General features: G+C 39.9%; 1 protein-coding gene across 1 annotated transcript; it reads left to right on the top strand.

Moving 5' to 3' along the window:
* The first annotated feature begins 321 nt into the window (after nucleotides 1–321).
* Nucleotides 322–19,720, top strand: RAB4A (RAB4A, member RAS oncogene family). Its single transcript, XM_064445684.1, has 8 exons — nucleotides 322–573; nucleotides 8,589–8,669; nucleotides 9,887–10,001; nucleotides 10,422–10,484; nucleotides 11,701–11,855; nucleotides 12,791–12,886; nucleotides 14,853–15,013; nucleotides 16,360–19,720. Exons 1-7 carry the CDS (start codon nucleotides 543–545, stop codon nucleotides 14,966–14,968), a joined length of 657 nt encoding a protein of 218 aa, XP_064301754.1. The 5' UTR covers nucleotides 322–542; the 3' UTR covers nucleotides 14,969–15,013; nucleotides 16,360–19,720.
* Nucleotides 19,721–20,373: the final 653 nt, after the last annotated feature.

The following is a 20,373-nucleotide window of genomic DNA, read 5'->3' as shown; positions in this document are numbered from 1 at the left end:
GCATCGCCCAGGAAGAGCGGCGGTGAGGGGGGACTCATTTTAACCCCACAAACACGGCTCAGCTCGGGAGCGGTTTGTGAAGAAGGAGACGACGGGGACAGAGACGGGGACAAACCGCCACCTCCCCTCACAGCCCAGCCCAGCCCCGCCCAGCCCAGCCCAGCCCAGCCCAGCCCAGCCCAGCCCCGCCCCGCCCCGCCCCGCCCCGCCCCGCCCCAACGGCTCCGCACGTGCGCCGTGTTTTGGTAACGGCCCCCGGGCGGAGGCGTGGCCGCCGGCCGCCAGCCCGCTGCGCATGCGCGGGGAGGCGGGTCTCACGGGCTCCCCACACCCCCCGCCCCTGCCGCCGCGGCCGCGAGGGTGAGGCGGCCCGGGCGCGCGTGCGCAGCTGCGGCCGTTGGTGGCGGGGCTGAGGCGGGCCGGGGCGGCCGGGGCTTGTCCGCTTCGCTGCCGGGCCGGGCGCCTCTGCCGGTCAGCGCCGACCCCGGACAGGGGAGGAGAAGGGGGTGTGTGTGTGGGGGGGGGGCCTCGCCGCTCCCGAAATGTCGCAGACTGCCATGTCCGAGACCTACGGTAGGAGCCGGGGGCGGGGCGGGAGGGCCGTCCTCTTCCTCCTCCCCTCGCGGGGAGCGGGCGCGGGTGGTCACCTCCTGAGGAGCGGGGGCCGAGCCCGTGTGGCGGGGGCCGTGGCGTGGCGGGCCCCGGCCGCAGGCGGGTTTCTCCCCGCGACCCCTGTGCTTGTCCTTTTTCGCCTGTTCCTGTGAGCTGCGTGCACTGCAACCCCCTGCCCCGGGCTGACACGGCGATGAGGGCTCACAGTTATCTCTCATGGTGTGGAGGTGTTGACTCGTAAGTGAAATCTAAGGGACGGAGCTCAGGCACTACTTGTTATAGTTCAGTGAATTCGGAAGGAAAGTTGCAGTGCGTGTCCCCGGGGAGAAGCTGGCCGCCTCTTTAATTGGAGATTGTGTTCTTTCGCGGCTCAGGTTAGGATTTCAGTCCTCTCCTCTCAGATGTGCAAGCGCTAAAAAGAACTGATTGTGAGAGTGAGAGGGGGGAAAAGCTCAGTGAATATGTTCATACGTCCCTGAGTTGGCATGGATGTCCAACTACTGCCAGTAGAAAAACCATCCGAAGGAGTAAGTATGAGTGCTGGCACTGGCAGGGTGTGTCAGTGCCTTACCGGGAAGCGTCAGAGAGAAGTGAGGAGTCGAAAAGGTTTGCAGAGCTAGTATTGCTGGCTAGGTGGAGGAGATGGGAAGTGGCTGGATAGTATTCATTTCTTTCTAACTTTGCTTGAAGGAATTATTTTTATTCGAATCAATTTTCTTTTCCTCTCCTTTCTGTAATGTAGAGTTTTGTAATATTTTGCGGTGTAGAAGTGCTATCATACACGTAAACATTTTCAAAGTACATATGATGGGCTACGGGAGAGTAAGACCAGAACTGAATACTGTGATAAACCCTTTCACTTGTCATTTTCTGGCTTTGTCTGTTGCAACATCTTCAGTAGCTGTTCACGCTTCAGAGCTGGACTTGCATCCTCTTGCTTTTAGAGCAGATTTTTGAAAATAAGGAATAGTTTGGATATTTACAGCAAAGTTGGATGCAACTCTGCTAACTGTGATCGCCCTCAGAAGTTCTTACTAGCAGGCTAACTTACCTGATTGTTTCTGCTATGTAACTCAGTTTATTTTCAGTACCCTGGTCACCAGCACTTAAGATGTTTTGTCCCACCTGTCAGTGCTTTGGTGTACAGCAAATGCATAGAACTAAGGAGCAAAATGAGGCAAGAGTGTGGGGCAGCCCTTGAAGTGCAAATGTTAGGATATCAAGACCCTGCTTAGTTTTTTCCATACTTTCTTGAAATATGTAAAACTTACGTAGAAATCAGAGAGGAGTTGATTTAGATGTGAGTTTGAAATGATTCCTGATGCTCTGAACTCTTGTGATCAAGAACTGGGATCACTTTGGCTGTGCTTATGGTGGGATTGGTGGCCTCGAAGCAAATGAGTGGGTAGACAACCAGAGATGACAGAATTTCAGCAGTGCTCCTCGTGTGATGCTGTAATGTAAGCAAGCTAAATAGATGATTGTATCTTAAACAAGTACATTTCAACATTTTTTGCATTGTTCCAGTGATGCAAAATAGCAATTGTAAGCCTACTGTAGCTGTTGATACTTTGCGATTGTCTTGATGTCATAGAAAATGAGCCCTTAAAATTAAAGGTTTGCAGTTGTTGTGGTCTGTTCTGTTTATTTGTTTAATTCTAGTTTGGTAGATTTCTCTTTTGAGTTTCCAGGTTTGTTCTATTCATACACAAGCTACAAAAATTCTGAGCTAGAACACTTGAGAGGTTTAGAGTAGATAAAAGAATAAAAACTAAATTATAACTTAAAATTTAACAACGGCTATACCGGCTCTGACCATAACAGTAACCAATACCTAATTTTGCTGTGTCCTGACCCCATATTGACAATTCAAAGTAAACAGTATGATGTGATAAAATCATGGATCTTCTGCACTTGATGAACTCTCTGGTATTTAATGTGCTCACTGTCCTAACAAAGAGTGGTTTGTTTCTGACCAGCTGTTACAGTGATCATCAAGGATGACAGAAGTGTTAGGGCAGTTTCCCCCTCATGACTGAGATCAGCGGCCCCTGTATCGCCTCAGTGCTGGAATCCCTGTAGCTACTGCCCTTGTAGGTGCTTATTCATGAGTTGGATTTTTCTTCTTATCACCTGGACTACAACTCACTCTAATTCAGGTGTGCTCTGTTAGAAAGCAGTTGGGTTTTTTGCTTGTTCTGTTTTTAATGTCATTTTGCTGTCTGACTTTTATATTACTTTAATTTTGCTGTGGGGTTTCAACTTCTCTTCACTTTGAAGGGGGGAGGGTATTTTTACTCAACCTATGAGAAATAAAGAGCCTTTCCTCTGATCTGTCTTTTCTACGTGTAATACTTCATTATCCACCTCAGGTAATTTACATGTCTCTTTCTCCCTGAGTTCTTTTCTCTGTCTCAAGTTCTGTATGCTTTGAACCTTTTCTGTTCATCCAGACTCACCAACTCTTTATATCCCTTGCTGTGATTCTTATCTCTTGGCTTTTTTCAAACCAAGGTCTGCAGGCTCTCATAGTCTTGGCACAAATTCTTTGTTCGCAAACCATATCTTCTGTCCTGTAGATCTATTTCATCAGTTGTACATCTTCTGTTCTTAGCTTTCTAATCTGTTTATCCCTTTCCTACATGATCTATTTATTTCCCTTACAAAGTGCCAAAACAGTCTTGAACAGAAGAAAACTCCATGAATTTTGAGACTAAGTTTAGAAAGAATATTTTACTGCTGTTTTTGGAAGAGGAGGGTCATTCTTTAAAAAGTTTATCTTGTAACATGGGAAACAAATTTCTTATTCATAGGGAAATTATTTTAACTGGAGTTTTTTGAGGTCCAATGACCCCTCTGTAGATAGTTATGATGTAACAGCACATGCATGCTTTCTCCTGCTTCCCAGTGCAAAATGTACAGGGTTTTGTGTTATGGTGAATGTAGACTGACTTAAGAATTGCTTACCCTTATAACAGGTAAATGCAAAGCAACCTTTGGATTTTAATGGTAGAAGGATTGAAGAAAGGTTTTACTACCTGTGAGTAGATGTGGCATGTAAGATTCCAGTAAAATCTCTTCAGTCCCTACTTCCCTGTGTTTCTCCACCAGTATCTACTACTGCCAGTCTTGTCACGAGGTTTATCGATTTCTATCATTGTCAGATAAAGTGAAGCCTTTCTGTCAATGTAAAAATACTCCTTTTTGGACTGGAAAATTCATTCTTTTCTCCCTATCCCCCCCACCCCCTTATCTGGTGGTCTCTGCATTTATCACCTTGGCCTTCAGTTTATTTCAAATCTGATTTTATTTCTTAGAGGGCATAGCTCTTTTGCTTGTAAGGAAGCAGATCTTCCCTCTTTCAAGTGTTTGTTATGCAGATTGGAATAGAGCCGGGTTTATGTGTTCTACCTGCTTTTCTTGTTAACTTCTATTGCTAGAAAAAGGAGTAAGCTTATCTTTTTCCCTCATGTAGAGGTAGCATATGCCAGTAGGAATGCTTCAGAGCACTCTTTCCTTATGCAGACTGCTGCAAAATGGAAGATGTCTAGCTATTAGAAGAGGCTTTTTCATGGCGGGAATGAGAGTTTCCAAAGGGTCAGCATTCATGAATATAAGTTCTGCTCTTTTATCAAGGAGTTGGAAGAAGTCTGAACTGAGATTGAGGCTGTAATTTAGTCTTTTATTTTCTTCTGTATTAGCAAGCATATAAGAAACAATTTGATTCTCATTACGTCTTAAAGACTAAGCTGCAGTAGCTGAGAAGCTGTTCAGTTATTTGTTCTGCTGGAGTAAACTTCAGTCAAAGGAGGAGGTTGGGTGTCTGGGTGTGGTTTCCACATCAACCATCTGTTTTTGCTGGTACTTAAGTCAAGCCCACAATTGTCTCCCTTCTCCTTTCCCCTCAGCTTCCCCCATCCCCTCCCTCCCCAACATGTAGTGTAGCTGCTGCTGCATCTTTGGGGTGGAGCCATAGTTTTACTCCTTTTCACCTATGCTAGAAAATAAGTTTTGTTCCCTGTACCCACTACCCAGTTCGGGATCAAGTGGTATCTGTAGCTCACAGAAGGAGTAAGCTGATTCTTTATACTGCCTTATTTCCTTAAACAGCCGTGCTATGCTATCTTCATCTCTTTATCCTTTCTCTAGTGCATGTGTTGTAACCCTTTTTCCTTTTGACACAGAGTTCAGTTTTCATCCTAAGTCCTTTCTGTATAATGTTGATTTTATTTACAGGCAAAGTACTTTAACTTTTCTAGACCTTTTCAGTAGCCAGCATTGTAGTAAGCATTTGTAACGTCTGAATGATGTTGCTTTTTAGCTTTTCCATGAAGGAGGAAAAACAGAATTCAAAAGAAAAACTTCTCTAGGGTGACAGCCTTGGCAGCTAACTGGAATGTTGGAGCTCAGAGCTGCTTTGTCAATCAGAAGGGAAAAAAAAAAAGCTATGAAATGAAGTGACTTAACTCCTCTGGGAGGAGGACACCAAAAAGAAAAACTAAAGCAATTAAGCAGTAGTGCAAACACTAGAACATGAGTTGCGTTTGCTGAAATTGCAAGGAAGGAATACAAAAAATCTCTTCCTGAGTGTGAGTACACACTAATGTTACAGATGGGCTAAAAGAAGCTATCTGTCCAATCTCATTCAGTTTCTGTGTTTCTGAACTGTGCTAAATTTTTAGATGCATCTGTACAGTTCAAAGAGAAGATACTTCATGTCCTAAATCAAGGAATAAAGTTATAAAAGTTGAATCGATGTGGTTCCTGTTATCATACAGAATGACATTATAAGAAGTTCCAGAATAACAAAACGAAAAATGTTCTCCCTGCTCTTACCTGGTATGACCTTACTCACCAATACGCTATCCAGGCTGTGAACCTAATAACTCATTAAATATGGATATTTGTGACTTTTGGTACTGGCAAATCCCTTTTCTTGTCCTTCCTTGCAGTTGATTGTGCAAAGTATTCTATATTTCCTGAAATGTGTTATCCAGTGCTTGTGGATAAACTGTTAACATAAGTCAAAGAACAATTTACATAAAATTGGAGTTTAAACTGGTAGAAGCACAGTAACATTTGTGAACGTAACTTCCAAGTGCCATTCGCTCCACCAGTCCGCATGTGTTTGGAAACATTGCTGCCTTCGGTGCAGAAAGGTTTTGATTTTTTTATTACAAGATTGCGATATTTCCATTCTGTGGTAGAACAAAGCACATTTCTCTTACTTTCATACTGTAAACAAGTGAACTGTAACTGCAGTTTCAAATTTCACCTTAGAAAACCTGTTTGCTATTTTGCCAGAGGGAAATGGACTTTTTTGTCTGCTAAGTAAGCAAGAATTGAATCGGCATCTAAGTGATTTATTTGTAGGAAAGATTCCCTTTTAAGGCTGTCTGGCACAATAGAATCTTGATAGGAATTGGAAATCTATAATAAAGTGCTGCTAGCATATGTTATCAAATTAAAGCCATGAATATAAATCCCCAAATATCATTCTTGCTTTCAGAGCAAAATATAAAGCATTTCAACTTAAAGCACCTCAGGAAAAACACACTGCTGTTCTGAAGCTATTCCAGATCTGTCCCTGACAGCAACACCGTTGGTTCAGTTTCTCACTGACCTACAGCCTGTCTGCACAGAACGGAGATGCGTATTAAATGTCCTGTTCCATGTGGTTTTGTGGGTTGCACAAGTATGGCTTTGCGAACCACATGTAACAACCAGTGCTTACAATCACAGAGCAAATTAGTGTAGGAATAGGGATTTGGGTTTATTCTTTTCCTGGTTTAGTATGACAGTAGCTGTTATAGTACTGTCAATAGTATGAGTCTTCGATGGAAAAAAGGAAGGTAGACTTGAATTTTTTAGTTGTTTTTAACAAGAAAGTCTGACAAACAGCACTCACCAGATACATAGAACCAGTTTTAACTGGATTTCAGATTTATTTTTGGAAAACTGCAGAGACCAGAAACAGATTATGTTGATTGTGACTATGTCTCAGAACATCTCACATTTTGAGGAACTCTCTGAAAGTGATAAAACCAGTGAGATTACACACACCCACAGCAGCTTAAATATACAAAAATGTACACAAGACAGCTAACTAGTGATATTTGGCCCATAAAAGAGAAACTTGGCTGGCTTTCTCTTAACCTAATGCTTTGGGGCTATTTATGATATCTACAAACAGTCAAGATTTGATAGAATGAAGCATTCTCAGCTTCAGTGAGTCTTGCAGTTTGAGATGACTTGAAGGGCCGTTCTTTACGGGAGGTAACACACAAAATTTTTGCAACCTCTGAAGCAAAATCCTTCTTGTAACTATTTTTCATCCAGAAAGCATGAGCAGCTGGGTGGGGGCGTGAAGAATGAGAGGAGTTTGGAACAGAATGTCTTTGGCATGTAAATGGTCATATTTGTGAGCAAGAAACAGCAATCTCTTTCTGAGAAGGGTAGAATATCAAATCTATACCATGCTTGTTGCAACATTTGAAACAAGAAGAATCATGCTAAGGTAAAATGTAAAAAAAGCAAAAAATCCTTAGTAAAAATAAATATGAATAAAATTTGAAAGACAGGTAAGGGCGAAGGATGGCAGATATTCCCAGATTCATAGCCCTCTGGTTTGCTATTGACTTTCCAACAGTAGGAATTTTCTTCCTGTATGAGAAACGCACTTGTTGCTTTTACCGCTGCTAGGGGGTGTTTATGATGTACCATAACAAAGAACAACTCCTGCATGAAACGGAATGAGCACGTAGATTTGTGTGCATGTTAAATCAAATTTGTAAAACTAAAGACTTAAACAAGGTTCTAAGAGTAATGTATCAGTGCTTTGACTTGCTTAGCATAGTCTAATTTTTTTTTTTAATTCTGCCATGCCCTGGGCCAATATCCAATTGACAACTCTGTTCATGAAATTAATCTTAAGTTTTTACTTTTGTGGATATTGCAAACTTAATCCTTTTCATTGCATGCTTACCTGATGCCTTCTTGAGACCTGCTACATTTATAAGAGAAACTGTGCAATGAAGTTGTAAAGATGACTGTAAAAAAAAAAAAAGCAAAAAAGAAAAAAAAAAGCTGTTGCTGGTAGAAAAATAAATAGTGAATCTTGCACAAACTAAAGGTTGTCTTGCTGGCTGTATATCAGAGGAAGCAATTGCAAACTTTCTAATCACTGCTTACCTGTGTGTATGTTTGAGAGCGGTAAGACAAGGAAGCTTTCTTCAGTCTTTAGCCAAACTGGAAGCACAGCGGAGGAGGTAGTACTAAAGCATTACATGTAACTGTTAAAACAATGCAAATGGAACATAAATCTTGAATACATGTATTACTAATGAAGTCTGATGTAAATAGCTCATAAATAGGTACAGTGCCGGAAATACCTGTATATTAATTTACTATGTGGAGGAAATGTGAAAGCAGGCATCCCAGAATCAAAATTACTACTCGCCTGTAAATTTTCTAGGAAAATATTGTAGTTGTTCCAGCTTTACAAGTATTAAAATCAAGTGTGAGTTCCAAGTAATGTGAATAAAATTTAAAGAATACAAAAATTTTTAAAAGTACAAAACCATATAGATTTTAAGAAATGACATCATTATATAGGGCATTTGTACTGACTATAGCTAATAGCTTACATAGCCTTAAAACAGGTTGCTGGAATACAAGCCAACCGTATACCTGTAATTCAGTCTATTTTAACTGAATTCAAATTCATTCATTTCCATCTCCTCTTGTCATTCTTATGTCTCCATAAACAAACAGCAGTCTTAGCTCTTTGTAACATCAGGGTTGGATACACTGGGTTATTCTTCAGATTAATTGTTATTTTGCTAAGTTTGTCACTTATTCCCTTTTACTTGAAAAAAACAGCTACTAGAGAATAGCTGGCTTGTGTACTTGGTCTTGTGACAAAAATGTGAGTGCATGGTAAAATTCAGCAATTTTTTTTTCCTTTCAATCTTCAGATTTCCTGTTTAAGTTCTTGGTCATAGGAAATGCTGGAACTGGAAAATCCTGCTTACTACACCAATTTATTGAAAAGAAATGTAAGTATATATGAGCACAGTAAAGAGTTCTCCATTGCTTTGTACTACAGATGAAGGCTCTGCCTACATGGGTATCTATTCTTTGTGTGGAAGTTTCTGTAATTCTCTTGTTTGTATAGATGAGGGTTTTGACTGAGTATTATTTTCAGAACCATGCTATGAGTCTCTATTGCTCGCTGTTTGCCTCTAGTCAAAAGCCTGATACTGAGCAGTATTCTCTATTACTCTCAAATAAACATAACAGGATATCCATGAAAATACAGACTTTTCATAAGAATTATATCTTGCAGCTATAAGCTTCCCTATATACCTAGTAGAGACTTGGATGTTGTAGAAAAAATACTGAGCAGATGAAAGAAGAGTTGAACTGCTTGAGTAGATTTTGAAAGCCTGTTGGACAGAACTCAAATCTCCCAACATTTAGTCTCTTTCTGAATAAATAGGCACTCCATGTTCTTCATTAAGGACTGTATTCTATGATAAATACTGGTAGAAACTCCATGGCAAATGTTATTTAGAGATTAATAGATGATATAAAGAAAATTTCCTCTTAGGTAGTGCATTTAGCATCATGAGTAAACAAAAATAATATGAATTTAGAACTGTTATCTTTCTCAACCAAGTGGTAATTCACCTTATCTCTTGAGGAATAGCTCTAGGATAATAATGTGTAATCACTAAGGAACATGGCCTGATCCAATGGTTGAAGTTGAACTGTGACCTTGCTTCTTGTATGGGCAGTTGTATATTGCTGAGAATCTGTGATAGGAACAGTGTACCTAGGGCGAGTATCTTAACTTCGTACTTTAAAGAAGCAGCTCTTGCTGATTGACGGTCAAGACTGTGTCTTCTTGTGTTCTGCTTTTCCACGAGTTTTAATTTTAAATTGCATCAAAGTATTAAAAAACATAGTTGGGGGGAAAAAGCCTACAAAAGTTACCTTGCTGCTTATTAATGTGAACTGGGAATGATTTGATTAAGGCAGGCTTTTCTAGTAATGATTTTGAATTGAACAAACTGTTCAAAAATTGTAACAATGTTTATTTCTGCATGGTGGCGGTAGCCTTATGGGTGGCACTGATTTGGTGGTTCAGGAAGTAGTTCGTAATTTGAATACTGAGGAGTTGTGATTATATCTAAGTTGGATTATGTAAAAACTAATTATTCACTCTAAATATTCTCCAAATAAGTCTGGTTTTATTTCTTTTTTTTTGTAGTCAAGGATGACTCAAATCATACTATAGGAGTGGAATTTGGTTCAAAGATCATAAATGTTGGTGGTAAATACGTAAAATTGCAGATATGGGATACAGCAGGACAAGAGAGATTCAGGTACCCTTGTCAACCATTGTATTAAGTGTTTGTTATTATATTATTGCTGTGGGTGTTGGGTACTTTGCTCATTCTCTCCTCAATGCTGAGAGTTCAAACATAAGTTAATTATGCTGTTTTCTTACCACCCTCAGCTCCCAGTTGTATCTGGCCGTATAGTATGACAATATGTGGTGACTTCAGCAGCTCACAGGTCATGATGGACTTTGAGAATCCCTGTACAGCTATATTTAGTGGAAGTGCTTCATCAAAATTGAGTTGTAAATAGTCTGTTCCCGCACAGCTCATAATGTCTAAAAAACACATTGTATTTTAAATATGTAAATTATAATTCTGTTTCATAATATAGATTGCATTATATTAACCCAGATTGAAACAATGAAGATATTACAGAAATGTACATTCGTAATTCTGTTTCAGGTCTGTTACAAGGAGTTACTATAGAGGAGCTGCAGGTGCTTTGCTTGTCTATGATATAACCAGGTAAGAAAGCTAGCAACTCTTCTGTTTATAGACTAGCAGATACTATTAACACATAATGATTCATCCTGAAGCACCTAATCCTCTAACAGAGAATGGGCAGGAATAAAAGAAAATAAGTATAAAATGCTTCTGTTTTAGCACATACTTAAGTTTTGGAACTTGCTTAGATAAGATATCGTGAATGTCATAAACAGTCTCAAAGGGTTAGACAAATCCATGGGAACTGGCCCACCAGTAGCTTTTCTAGTCACAGTGGACTACATGCAACCACTGGCTCAGGACACCTTGCAGCAGAAACTAAGAGCAGACTTTAGCCACTTCTAACCAGGGTGGTACACCTCTATTTGTGGAAACTGCTTATTAGTATGCTGGTATAACAGGTCATCCTATGGAGAAGCTAGCTCTACCTGCATATTCCTTACCTGTAGCCCAAAATTCTGTTCATCTCTTCATCTTTTAATATTTTAATATTATAGGCAGCCAATAGAATTACCATTACACATTGTCACATTTTTTCCTGGCCACCGTTGAGTGATACCTGTCAGATAATTTTCATGTTGCTTAATGATGATTCACTAGATCTGTTGCTTTTTGTCCTGTGAGTGGACTGTTCTCTGAGCAGTCTTTGAAATCTGTGTTTTGTGCTTAAGGTCGGCTTGGACTCATTTGTCAGTCTTACTGCTTGTAGTGGTGGTCAGAGATAAAGCCTTCAATGACTAATGGTGCATGCAGGGTAACTGCCGGAGGTATTATTAGTCTTGACACAAATGTGAAAGTTCAGGCATGCAGTTCTCCGCAAGTGTAGTAAATTCTTACCTTAGTTTCAGGTGGGACTGTATCTGTTGAATTCCATGTTAATAACCCATTCTGTTATCCCAAAATCTCATGCACAGAAGACTGAAGTGCTTAATTAAGATTAGTGCTTAAAATTTTAGCTTTTCGTATTAACAGGGTATTTCATAATTGTGTATATTGATTTATATATTGTGGATGATTTAATTTTGGTTTTTAAAAACTAAGCCTTTAAATAGTTTCATGAAGGGGCTTGATACTCTTCTCAGTTCATAGCTGGCATATGGAGATGTGTAGGTGACTTGCCTGACTAGCAGCAGTTCGTGGTTTGCCACAAACACGGATTTGCCTTCTGAGTTTTAGTTCAGTGATCTGTTCACTAGAAATGAGTGTGTTCTAATAAAGGATGTCATCTTCTACATAGCCGGGAAACCTACAATGCACTTACTAATTGGTTGACGGATGCAAGAATGTTAGCAAGTCAAAATATTGTGATAATACTGTGTGGAAACAAAAAGGATCTTGATGCAGATCGTGAAGTAACTTTTTTAGAAGCATCCCGGTTTGCACAAGAAAATGGTAAGTGGTACAAAATCTTAATGTAGCATTCAAAGGTGCTTAATGCTTAAAATATTTGTGCATGCAATTAGGGAGTGCTTTGCCCACTGTACTTTGCCAAATATTTACAGAAACAAGTTCTGTCAGTACACGAGGCATAGAGGGAGGGCAGTGCCTGCAGTGAGAACTACACGTACTATTTAAGTCTCATTACCAGTGATTCTTCCAGTTGCAGCTGCTACATAAGGATACCACAAAGAATACCTTCTATGTGGAGAGATGTTCCCTAGGGAATGTAATGCAGCTTCAGGTATTGCCTTGCCTCCAAAGGACTGAGGAGAAAACAAAGAGCACGATTTCCTAGTTTTCAGCATCTTATAGATCCTATAGATCATAGACAAGGTTGGATGGGGTGTGCTGCAGTTGGAAGCAATGAGTTTTACTCATGGGAAACTGAGTTCCGTGCATGGCATGGATCCATAGGACTATTACCTCGACTGTAGCGTTCAGAATTTCCAGTCTGAGGACACATTTCTGTGGCAGCTCAAGCCAGTCTCAGTCTGAGCTTCCGTGCTGCAGTCCTGCCATCAGTAAAACCTCTTTGCTTGTATAAATCAATTATAAGTAGTCTTTTCTACCAACTGTGGCTGCTGGTTGTACTTTTGCATATAACTTTCTATTAATGGGAAGCTATATGCAGTTCTTGGGTTTCATGAGCTACTTTGCATGCACAGCCCAGGTTTTTTTTCTTTGGATTCCAACTTTCTAGGGTTAATGTATAAATTTCAGAGGAAGTCTTCTGTGGTTTTGCCATCAAAAGCTATTTTTCCAGACCATAATATTTGCCAATAGTTCTCCTTAAAAAGATGTTTATTGTTGCTAGCTTTCATGCTTTGAATTACTATATCAGATAACCCAGACTTGTTTTGAGATTCTTTTTCTGTTGTCAAATGCAGAGCTGATGTTCTTGGAAACAAGTGCACTAACGGGGGAAAATGTTGAAGAGGCCTTTGTACAGTGTGCAAGAAAAATACTCAACAAAATCGAATCAGGTAAATTGAGATTTATATTATTTTAATGATTTGGGGTTTTTTTTCTGAAAACTGAACGTACCTGTGGAAATACCACCATTCAAAGTTCTCTAATAGAATTAACTCAGAGAACCAAAACTTCACTGTGCTAAAATAACCCATTTTGTTTATAACTGCTTCCCATATGTTTTAATAAGAATGGACGTCTAAGCCAGATCTGTATATCTAAAAACGGGGGTGGTGTGAGTTACGGGTGATTTTACACAGAGATTACCTTACCAGCCAGCTCTGAGTGTAGGCTGTGCATTCTGATGGTTGCTGTGTCCCTGCAGACACAAAGCCTGAGATTAGGCAGTTTTTAGCAATGCAGAATAAACACCTACTATCAGGGCAGACATAACTTCTGCTTCTCATATGTAGCTTACAGTCAAGAGAAATTTGAACAATAATACTGAAAATTTCAGGGATGTTTCCTAGCAACTGTGTTTCTCTGAAGTGACCTCTCTGCCTCTCAGTTGAAACCATTTTTGCTTTTGCAGATCTAGAAATATACCAGAAGCTTCTCAGCACAAGTGGGCAGATTTCTATCAGAGACAGGCTTCTAAGTGGTTAGAGTGTCATTACAGCTAATTTGCATTCCAGTTTTCCTCTTTTATCTTCTAGTTGTTTGATATATTCAAAGTTTTAAGTATGGCCCATATTGAAAAGTCTGTCTCAGACTCTAATTACATATTTTGAATGCCAAACACAAATTTTTAGAGGAAAGAATATAGTATTTTCATAGGAATTTACTGATTACTGCATCAAATCAATGCCAAACAGCAGCTTTCATTTTAAACAAACAAACCCAAACTAAAAAGCAAAGTATAGCTAGTTTCTTACGATACTGCGGTTCCATGACTGATTTAAAGAGGCTTTACCATAACAGAAGTTCTGTTTTCTGAGAGAAGCTCATGTTTCCTTTGTGCCAGCACACAAGCATTGAATCATGGAAAAATTGAGACTGGAAAGAAACTATGGAGGTCTCTAGTCCAACCTCCTGTTTAAATGACCTTCAGGCTCAAAGTGAGAGCAAGTTGCCCAGGGCTTGTTGAGGCACATTTTTTGATGCTCCAGGAACAGAGGTCCCACAGCCCCTCTGGGTGCCACGTACCAGTGTTAACCAGCTGCTGCTATATACCTAGTCAGTCCCCAGCCTGTGCCAGTGCTTGGGCTTGTTCCGTCACAGGGGCAGAGCTCTGCATGTATAGTTGCTGAATTGCACGAGGTTCCTGCTGGCCTGTTACTCTAGCTCAGCCAAGCTCTCTTCTGAATGGCAGCCCTACCCTTGAGCTATCAACGGGTCCCCTGCACATGCTGTCATTTGCTGACTTACAGAGAGCACACGTGTGTGCAATGAACCTGAATAAGTGGTCTGAATTATTCAGAAGGATTCTTCCTTTTTTTTTTTTTTTTTGTAAATAAACTTAATGTTTCTAATCTTGGCTAGTCCACCATACAGCTGTAAGAACGTTTCTGAAGGCACGGGGTATAGAGCAGGCAGAAACAGATACCAGAAGCAGGGAGTGTTGAGATCATTTCCTCTGGGGACAGTGCATTATGGAGTCCTACTGTCAGATTGATCCATTTTTGTTTGGCTTGGTGTCTACAGCACTTCTTTCTTTGCGTATTAGTCTCTGAAAGCAGGTGTTTAACAGTGCTTGCAGAAAACATTTTTGACATTTCCTTTGTTAGAAGTAGTTAATGCAAATACATTTCTTGTACCATCCTCAGAGACAAATTGCTTTGTCATTATGATTAAGGGTACATGGTTGAAATTACAGAAAATGTTACAGGTTTGCAATTGCCTAAAAGTAAATAGAATTGCAATAGACCTCTCCATAACTAGAGCAGAACATCATGCATTTTTATCTAATGTTATCAGTTAAATTGGGATGTATAATTTGCAAGCGATCCATCTTCTTGTGACCATTTTGTTTCTCATCAGGAGAATTGGATCCAGAAAGAATGGGCTCAGGTATTCAGTATGGAGACGCTGCCCTGAGACAGCTGCGATCACCACATAGAGCACAAGCACAAAGTGCTCAAGAATGTGGGTGTTAAAGAAACGAAACACAAAATCCCAAATACTGACTTTAGATACAGAAGGTAAGGTTACAAAAATCTCAGGGTGTTGGGTAAATTGCCATATTTCATAGATGTGCTGTATCAAGTGCTTGGCTTTTGCAGTTAGCCTGTAAAGTGACATAAAGTGAAATAATGCACAGTAGAATGGGTTTTTTTAATATACTTTTGCTTTAGTGGGCAGATGGTAAAAGAAAAATCAGACTAGTGCTCTTACTGAAGTATTTATAGTCTTTGCTTACTGGGTAATGCTGTGGAAAAAATTGAAAAATTCTGTGTTCGTGAAATGCATTATTGCCCTAATAGTTACCTAGTGTACTGCAGAAAAGGTGAATCATTTCTGTTGTATCGTGGAGAAATATTACTAGAAGTAAGAATTCACAAGATGTATGGTGCAGTACCTTGTCCAAAGCTATTACATAGTCTTTTCTGAAAATATGAAATTTAAAGACTAAGACTTGAAAATTAAAGATAATACTGGATTTCAGACTTCCACTTCGCGCCCCTCCCTGCCACCTGAAAGCAGCCCAAAGTGGTTCTGATTCCTGCCTGCTGTGAGCAGAAATGTCAAGAAGAGAACAGTAGTATTTGCTGCTTAAGCAGAGTTGTCACCTAAAGTAGCTCTTCTAGCGCTGTGGCAGCCCATGGAACGGGTGTGTGGTCTTCTAGGAGTCTTCCAAAGACATTCTCCACAGGAAGTGAGGAACAGATTCTTTTCCCTTTAGCAGTAGTAGGGGAAGAGACCTAAAGGCCACATAAACTACTCCCAAGAACAGCTTTGTGGTTAGTCTTTCTTATAAACAGTTGTCCTCAAGACACCTTTCAGTATTCATGGATTTGACTTCACGCCTCGTAGTATGTAAGTGGCTTGTTATGACAGTCCTTTCTCCCTCACGCAATGAGGGTAATTAAGGAATTGCTGAGTAGTTAATTATTCTGATATCATTAATCCTTATTCCTCTAACACAAGGACAGCAATATCAAATTAAACAAGTACTGCAGGCGTAGTTACTGCATCATTTTTACTATATTCATTTTTCATCAGTTTGAGCAGTGCACACCAGCAGAAGCTTTGCAGAATGTTAAATAAAGCAGCAGATAATTCTACGTTCTCATATTGTGTTCTGTATTCTGGGAGCTTAGCTCCCAATTAGAGCTCAGAACTCTAAATAATGGATAGGAATCCTTGAACTGCCTTTGTCCCTTATTTTCCATCCTTCACCTTAAGAGACTGCTGGAAAAGGGCATTAATTTAGTCCGGCTTTGGTACAGCTCTGCAGGAGTAAGTAGTTACTGACCTTATTTCAGGAGTTGAGTTTTCAGATTGATGAGCTGTAGATAATTGATGGAAGTTCTTGTGTATTTTACAGCTGTCCTTGCAAATGGTGTTTGAAGAAACAGAAAAGCTTAAAGGCTATGCAGTTTTTAAAAACATCTTTCCACTGTCTACAACCAGAGCAGAGCACTGCTGACAGAAAGGTGTACCGTGTGGTGTGGGGCAGGAATGTTCACGTGACACAAGTCTGCAAAGCGAACTTGATAATTCAGTGGACAATATTAAGACTCATACCTGTATGTAAACATTTTCCTATTTTTTGTTCTTTCACTTCTAGTTTAAAGCATTGCTATATACTGTAAATAATGTAACAGTAAATTTACAAAGCATGGTATACTTACGTATGCTGATAGAATGTTGCACTACAAGCAGTTTACTTTTATTTTTTTATCATATAAAATTTAACTGAGGTAGGCTTTGTCATGTTTGTTTGAGCACAATAGTTTATATTTATGTCCTGAATTATAAAACCACTGGCACTGTCAGTGAGGGGTGGTTGTTTAATTTTTTCCTACTTAGTTTGCCATGTTCTAACGAGCTGTTGACATGACTGATTCTCAGCATATGGTTAGGACCCATATGCATGTTTACTAATATGTCAAGTTGGAAGAGTGATTTTTACTGATGGTCACATATCCTATTTTATCACAGTTCTTAAATAACTTCTGAAGCTCTTTTATCAAACTTCAAAAGTTTAGAAAAAAGGGTGCTCTCTCAAATGGCTGTTGACTGACCCGAATTTTTCTCTTGGTCCTGATGTTTTGTATAGCACTGGCATCATGAAGGCGGAATGTATACGTGAACAGAACTGTGCATCTTCTGTGTGTGCTGCAGTCCTAGGGCAGGGGTGTGGGCTTGTGGAGAATTCTCACAGTAGGAGTTCTCCTAACCTTTTATCACAAACAGAGCAATCAGCTGTGGCGATACAAATGGAACCCAAATGGGTTTTTCTGAAGTATCCCGAACATATGACATTTAAAATACTAATTTCTTTTTCTTAGGCATTCATAAAGTACAATTAAGAACTTAAATTTTAAAATTAGACTTTAAAGGTGGGAACTTCCAGTCTGTCTTGCTGGAGCCCTACCTTTGAGCTTCATGTGAGTGCACTGTATGTAATGGTGTCCACATTACCCCAGGAGACTTGTGATGAGAGGAAAAAAAAACAAGTGCACTGCTTCCAGTGAAACTCATCAAGGGCAATTTCAGCCTTGGTACTAATTTTTTCTCTATGTTAAAACCCACAATTCAGACGTTCTTTCCTGCCCTCTTGGTATTGTGGGGAAGAGGCATGGGGAAAGAGATTAGGAATCCTGCCCTCATTCCTCAGCTGGAGACAGAAGAGACTTGTAGAGGGTCCAAGAGGGAGGACTGAACCACGGGTGTTGCATATCACTTTCACAGTGCCAGGATGACTGGTCAGGTAAGAGACCTGTGGCTTTCGTTCTGCCAGATGAGGAGCTGCAGAACCAACCTAGTTGTTTCTGGAGGCAGCTGAATTCAATCAATTGAGGGGGCAATTTCACTTGCACTGATGGAAATCAATAGTGATGTTTTGACTTGTGTAACTAGAAACAGGATATCTCATTGGAATTGCAAATTAACACAAAATAGCTGATCAGATTAGAGCCCAGTATTGAAATTCCAAGGTCATACATGCTTTATTTTCTATATGTTACTCTTTCCTATTTAAGGGTCACTTGTCAAATGCCTTTTAAAAACTAAACCAGAAAACTGAACTGATGCTGTAATTCAGAGAGCAGTTAAAGCACAAGAGCAAAGCAAGAATGCTATGCATAAGTATACCATCTTTCATGGAATTGGAATTGTGTTTAAAACTATTCCCTTTGCCCTGACATTTTTAGTTAAAATGGATCTTCCTCTGAAAGTTATACGCATTAGGTCATCTCTGAATTAAAAAGAATTGTTTGCTTTGTACTTGTAAAGCCTAGGTTTAGTGTTAAAAAGGCTGTTGGGTCCAAAGACTTCCATGTTACATCTCTCTCCGTGTATCTTGTTATATTTAGGACTGGATTTGTTACAAAGCTGATAACAATTACTCCCAAGGTATATTCTCTTCCTGGTAAGAGTGTAAAGTATTTTTTAAGCAGCTTAACTGTGCATTTACCAGAACAGCAAAGAGCTCCAAAGAAACTTACCTGTCTTAATCCTCACTCACTCTATTTTGGCTTCTGCTATTCAGAACTGGAAGTAATTACCTGGGAGGTAAATGTTGGATGTCGTTGTCTCCTCCACCAATCCACATGGCATATTATTAACTGACATCTTGTGTTTCTGCCAGAGTTGGGCAGGGGAGAGCATTGGTTCCAAAACCCCAGACCAGTTCTGGAATGCTAGGAAAAGATGAGATTTTGAGTCTGTTACCTTACCACAGTCTAATCAGGTTTCTTTGCACACTGACAAAAGTGAAAGCTGAGCACTTATTTATTTATCAGCTGGACATAGCACAAGTAGATCTAAAAGTCTCTCTCCTGTTACTGTTACAATGGTTGAACTGGCACTGGCTGTTGATCAAAACTAATTTCTGTTATTACCGTAGCAGTTGAAGGAATGGGACACTGTTACCAATTCTGTTGCTTTTAAATAGAAACTTTAGGGGTTTGGCAGGGATTTTCTTATACCTCTTCCTGTCCTTTTCCCTTTACAAGGTTGGCCACTTTTGTGCACTTGGTTCTTACGATCATTTTGGTCAAGTGTCTTGTGGCTAAGAAGCAGTAAGCACAGTTTTATTCTTTCTGTAACCAACTGTCTTAAGCTGTCCCCTTCCCACCTGGAAGGAAAGAATAGTGTCATTGTAGTAAGTTTTTACATATTTTAACTTTTTTTTAATGCATACTCTTACTGTATATACATTAATCAGGTTAATGTGCATGTTTTGTAGTATCACAACCTTTTATGCTGCATCTCACTGGCATTTTAAAAGGAAACTTTCTAAAATAACTCCTGAGGGGAATACTGTTAGAAGCAATAGCTCTCACCAGTGCAAGCTATATTGCTCACTGCTTCTCAGCTGAGGGTTTTTCATTTCTGAAAATAACCATCAGACCAATAACAGCCCTAGAGTAGATTTTAAGCTTTAGCATTATAGTTCACACGGCTCACTTAAAGAATAAATGATAAAGAGGTTATGTTTTTAGTGTAAAATTCTTACTTCACCAAAGCAAGATGGCTTAGAGTTTTATATGAACTAATACTGGGTACCTGTATCCTAGGAGTTACAGGATATGGAGCACCAGCTGTTCAGACCTTTAAAAGATTTAAATGTCTTGTTAAAGCCCATGTCTTGCCTTTTAATGAGTCTGTTTGTTGGCCTACACTATTTCATTTAATGCTTGTATCTAGCACCAAATAATAAAAATCTTTCTTGATTTTTCTAGGTGTCTTACAGCAAATCCTGTTTACTTGTATAAGTTTTGCCTGCTAAGCGAAGTCTATAACATGACAAGCCTTACAAGGTCCTGAAAAAAACACTTTTGCTAAATTCATTGCATAGTATGTAGCAAAGAAAACAGCGGCTGCAGAGGGAGCCGGAATGCTTCAGTGTACTTCCCAGGAGCAGGGCCCTCACTGCACACTCTGGTAGCAGCTTCACCCAGGGCCTGGGAGGGCCCCAACCCTGCAATGCTGCTGCTGCCACCCCCTCTTAGAGAGGAGTGTATCACTTCCCTTCTGTGTGCCCTTGAGAGGTTACAGCTGCCAAGGTGCACTTTCCTCATGGCTGAGATGATTACCTAGGTCTCTTAGAGAATGTGGCTTTAGAAATTAGTGCTTTAAAAACCTAGAGCAAGGGGAAAATACAGAATGTATTTTTTGATACAGCTTCTCCACGCTATTGAGCAGTTCACAGTTGACCCATCTCTTGCCCATTCTTTGTATTCAACTGGGTACCTTATGGCGCAAAAGTACACAGCTTCCATAAGTCCTTAAAAAAAACAAATGCTATAAAAAAGCTGATTACCCTGTGTAACTCACACATCTGCATTATATTCTATATGCTGAAAGAATTAAACACTATAAAAATATCAAG

The sequence above is a fragment of the Phalacrocorax carbo genome, chromosome 3 (assembly GCF_963921805.1).
Source record: "Phalacrocorax carbo chromosome 3, bPhaCar2.1, whole genome shotgun sequence".
In the NCBI taxonomy this organism is placed as follows: Eukaryota; Metazoa; Chordata; class Aves; order Suliformes; family Phalacrocoracidae; genus Phalacrocorax; species Phalacrocorax carbo.
This window is presented reverse-complemented; position numbering and strand designations above follow the sequence as displayed.

What these genes read in the sequence shown, in the direction of transcription:
- RAB4A (XM_064445684.1), top strand. Translation starts at nt 543, where the DNA reads ATGTCGCAGACTGCCATGTCCGAGACCTACG. An exon ending in GCAGGACAAGAGAGATTCAG is followed by an intron (nt 10,002 to 10,421) that starts GTACCCTTGTCA and finishes ATTCTGTTTCAG; the next exon opens with GTCTGTTACAAGGAGTTACT. An exon ending in CTTGTCTATGATATAACCAG is followed by an intron (nt 10,485 to 11,700) that starts GTAAGAAAGCTA and finishes TCTTCTACATAG; the next exon opens with CCGGGAAACCTACAATGCAC.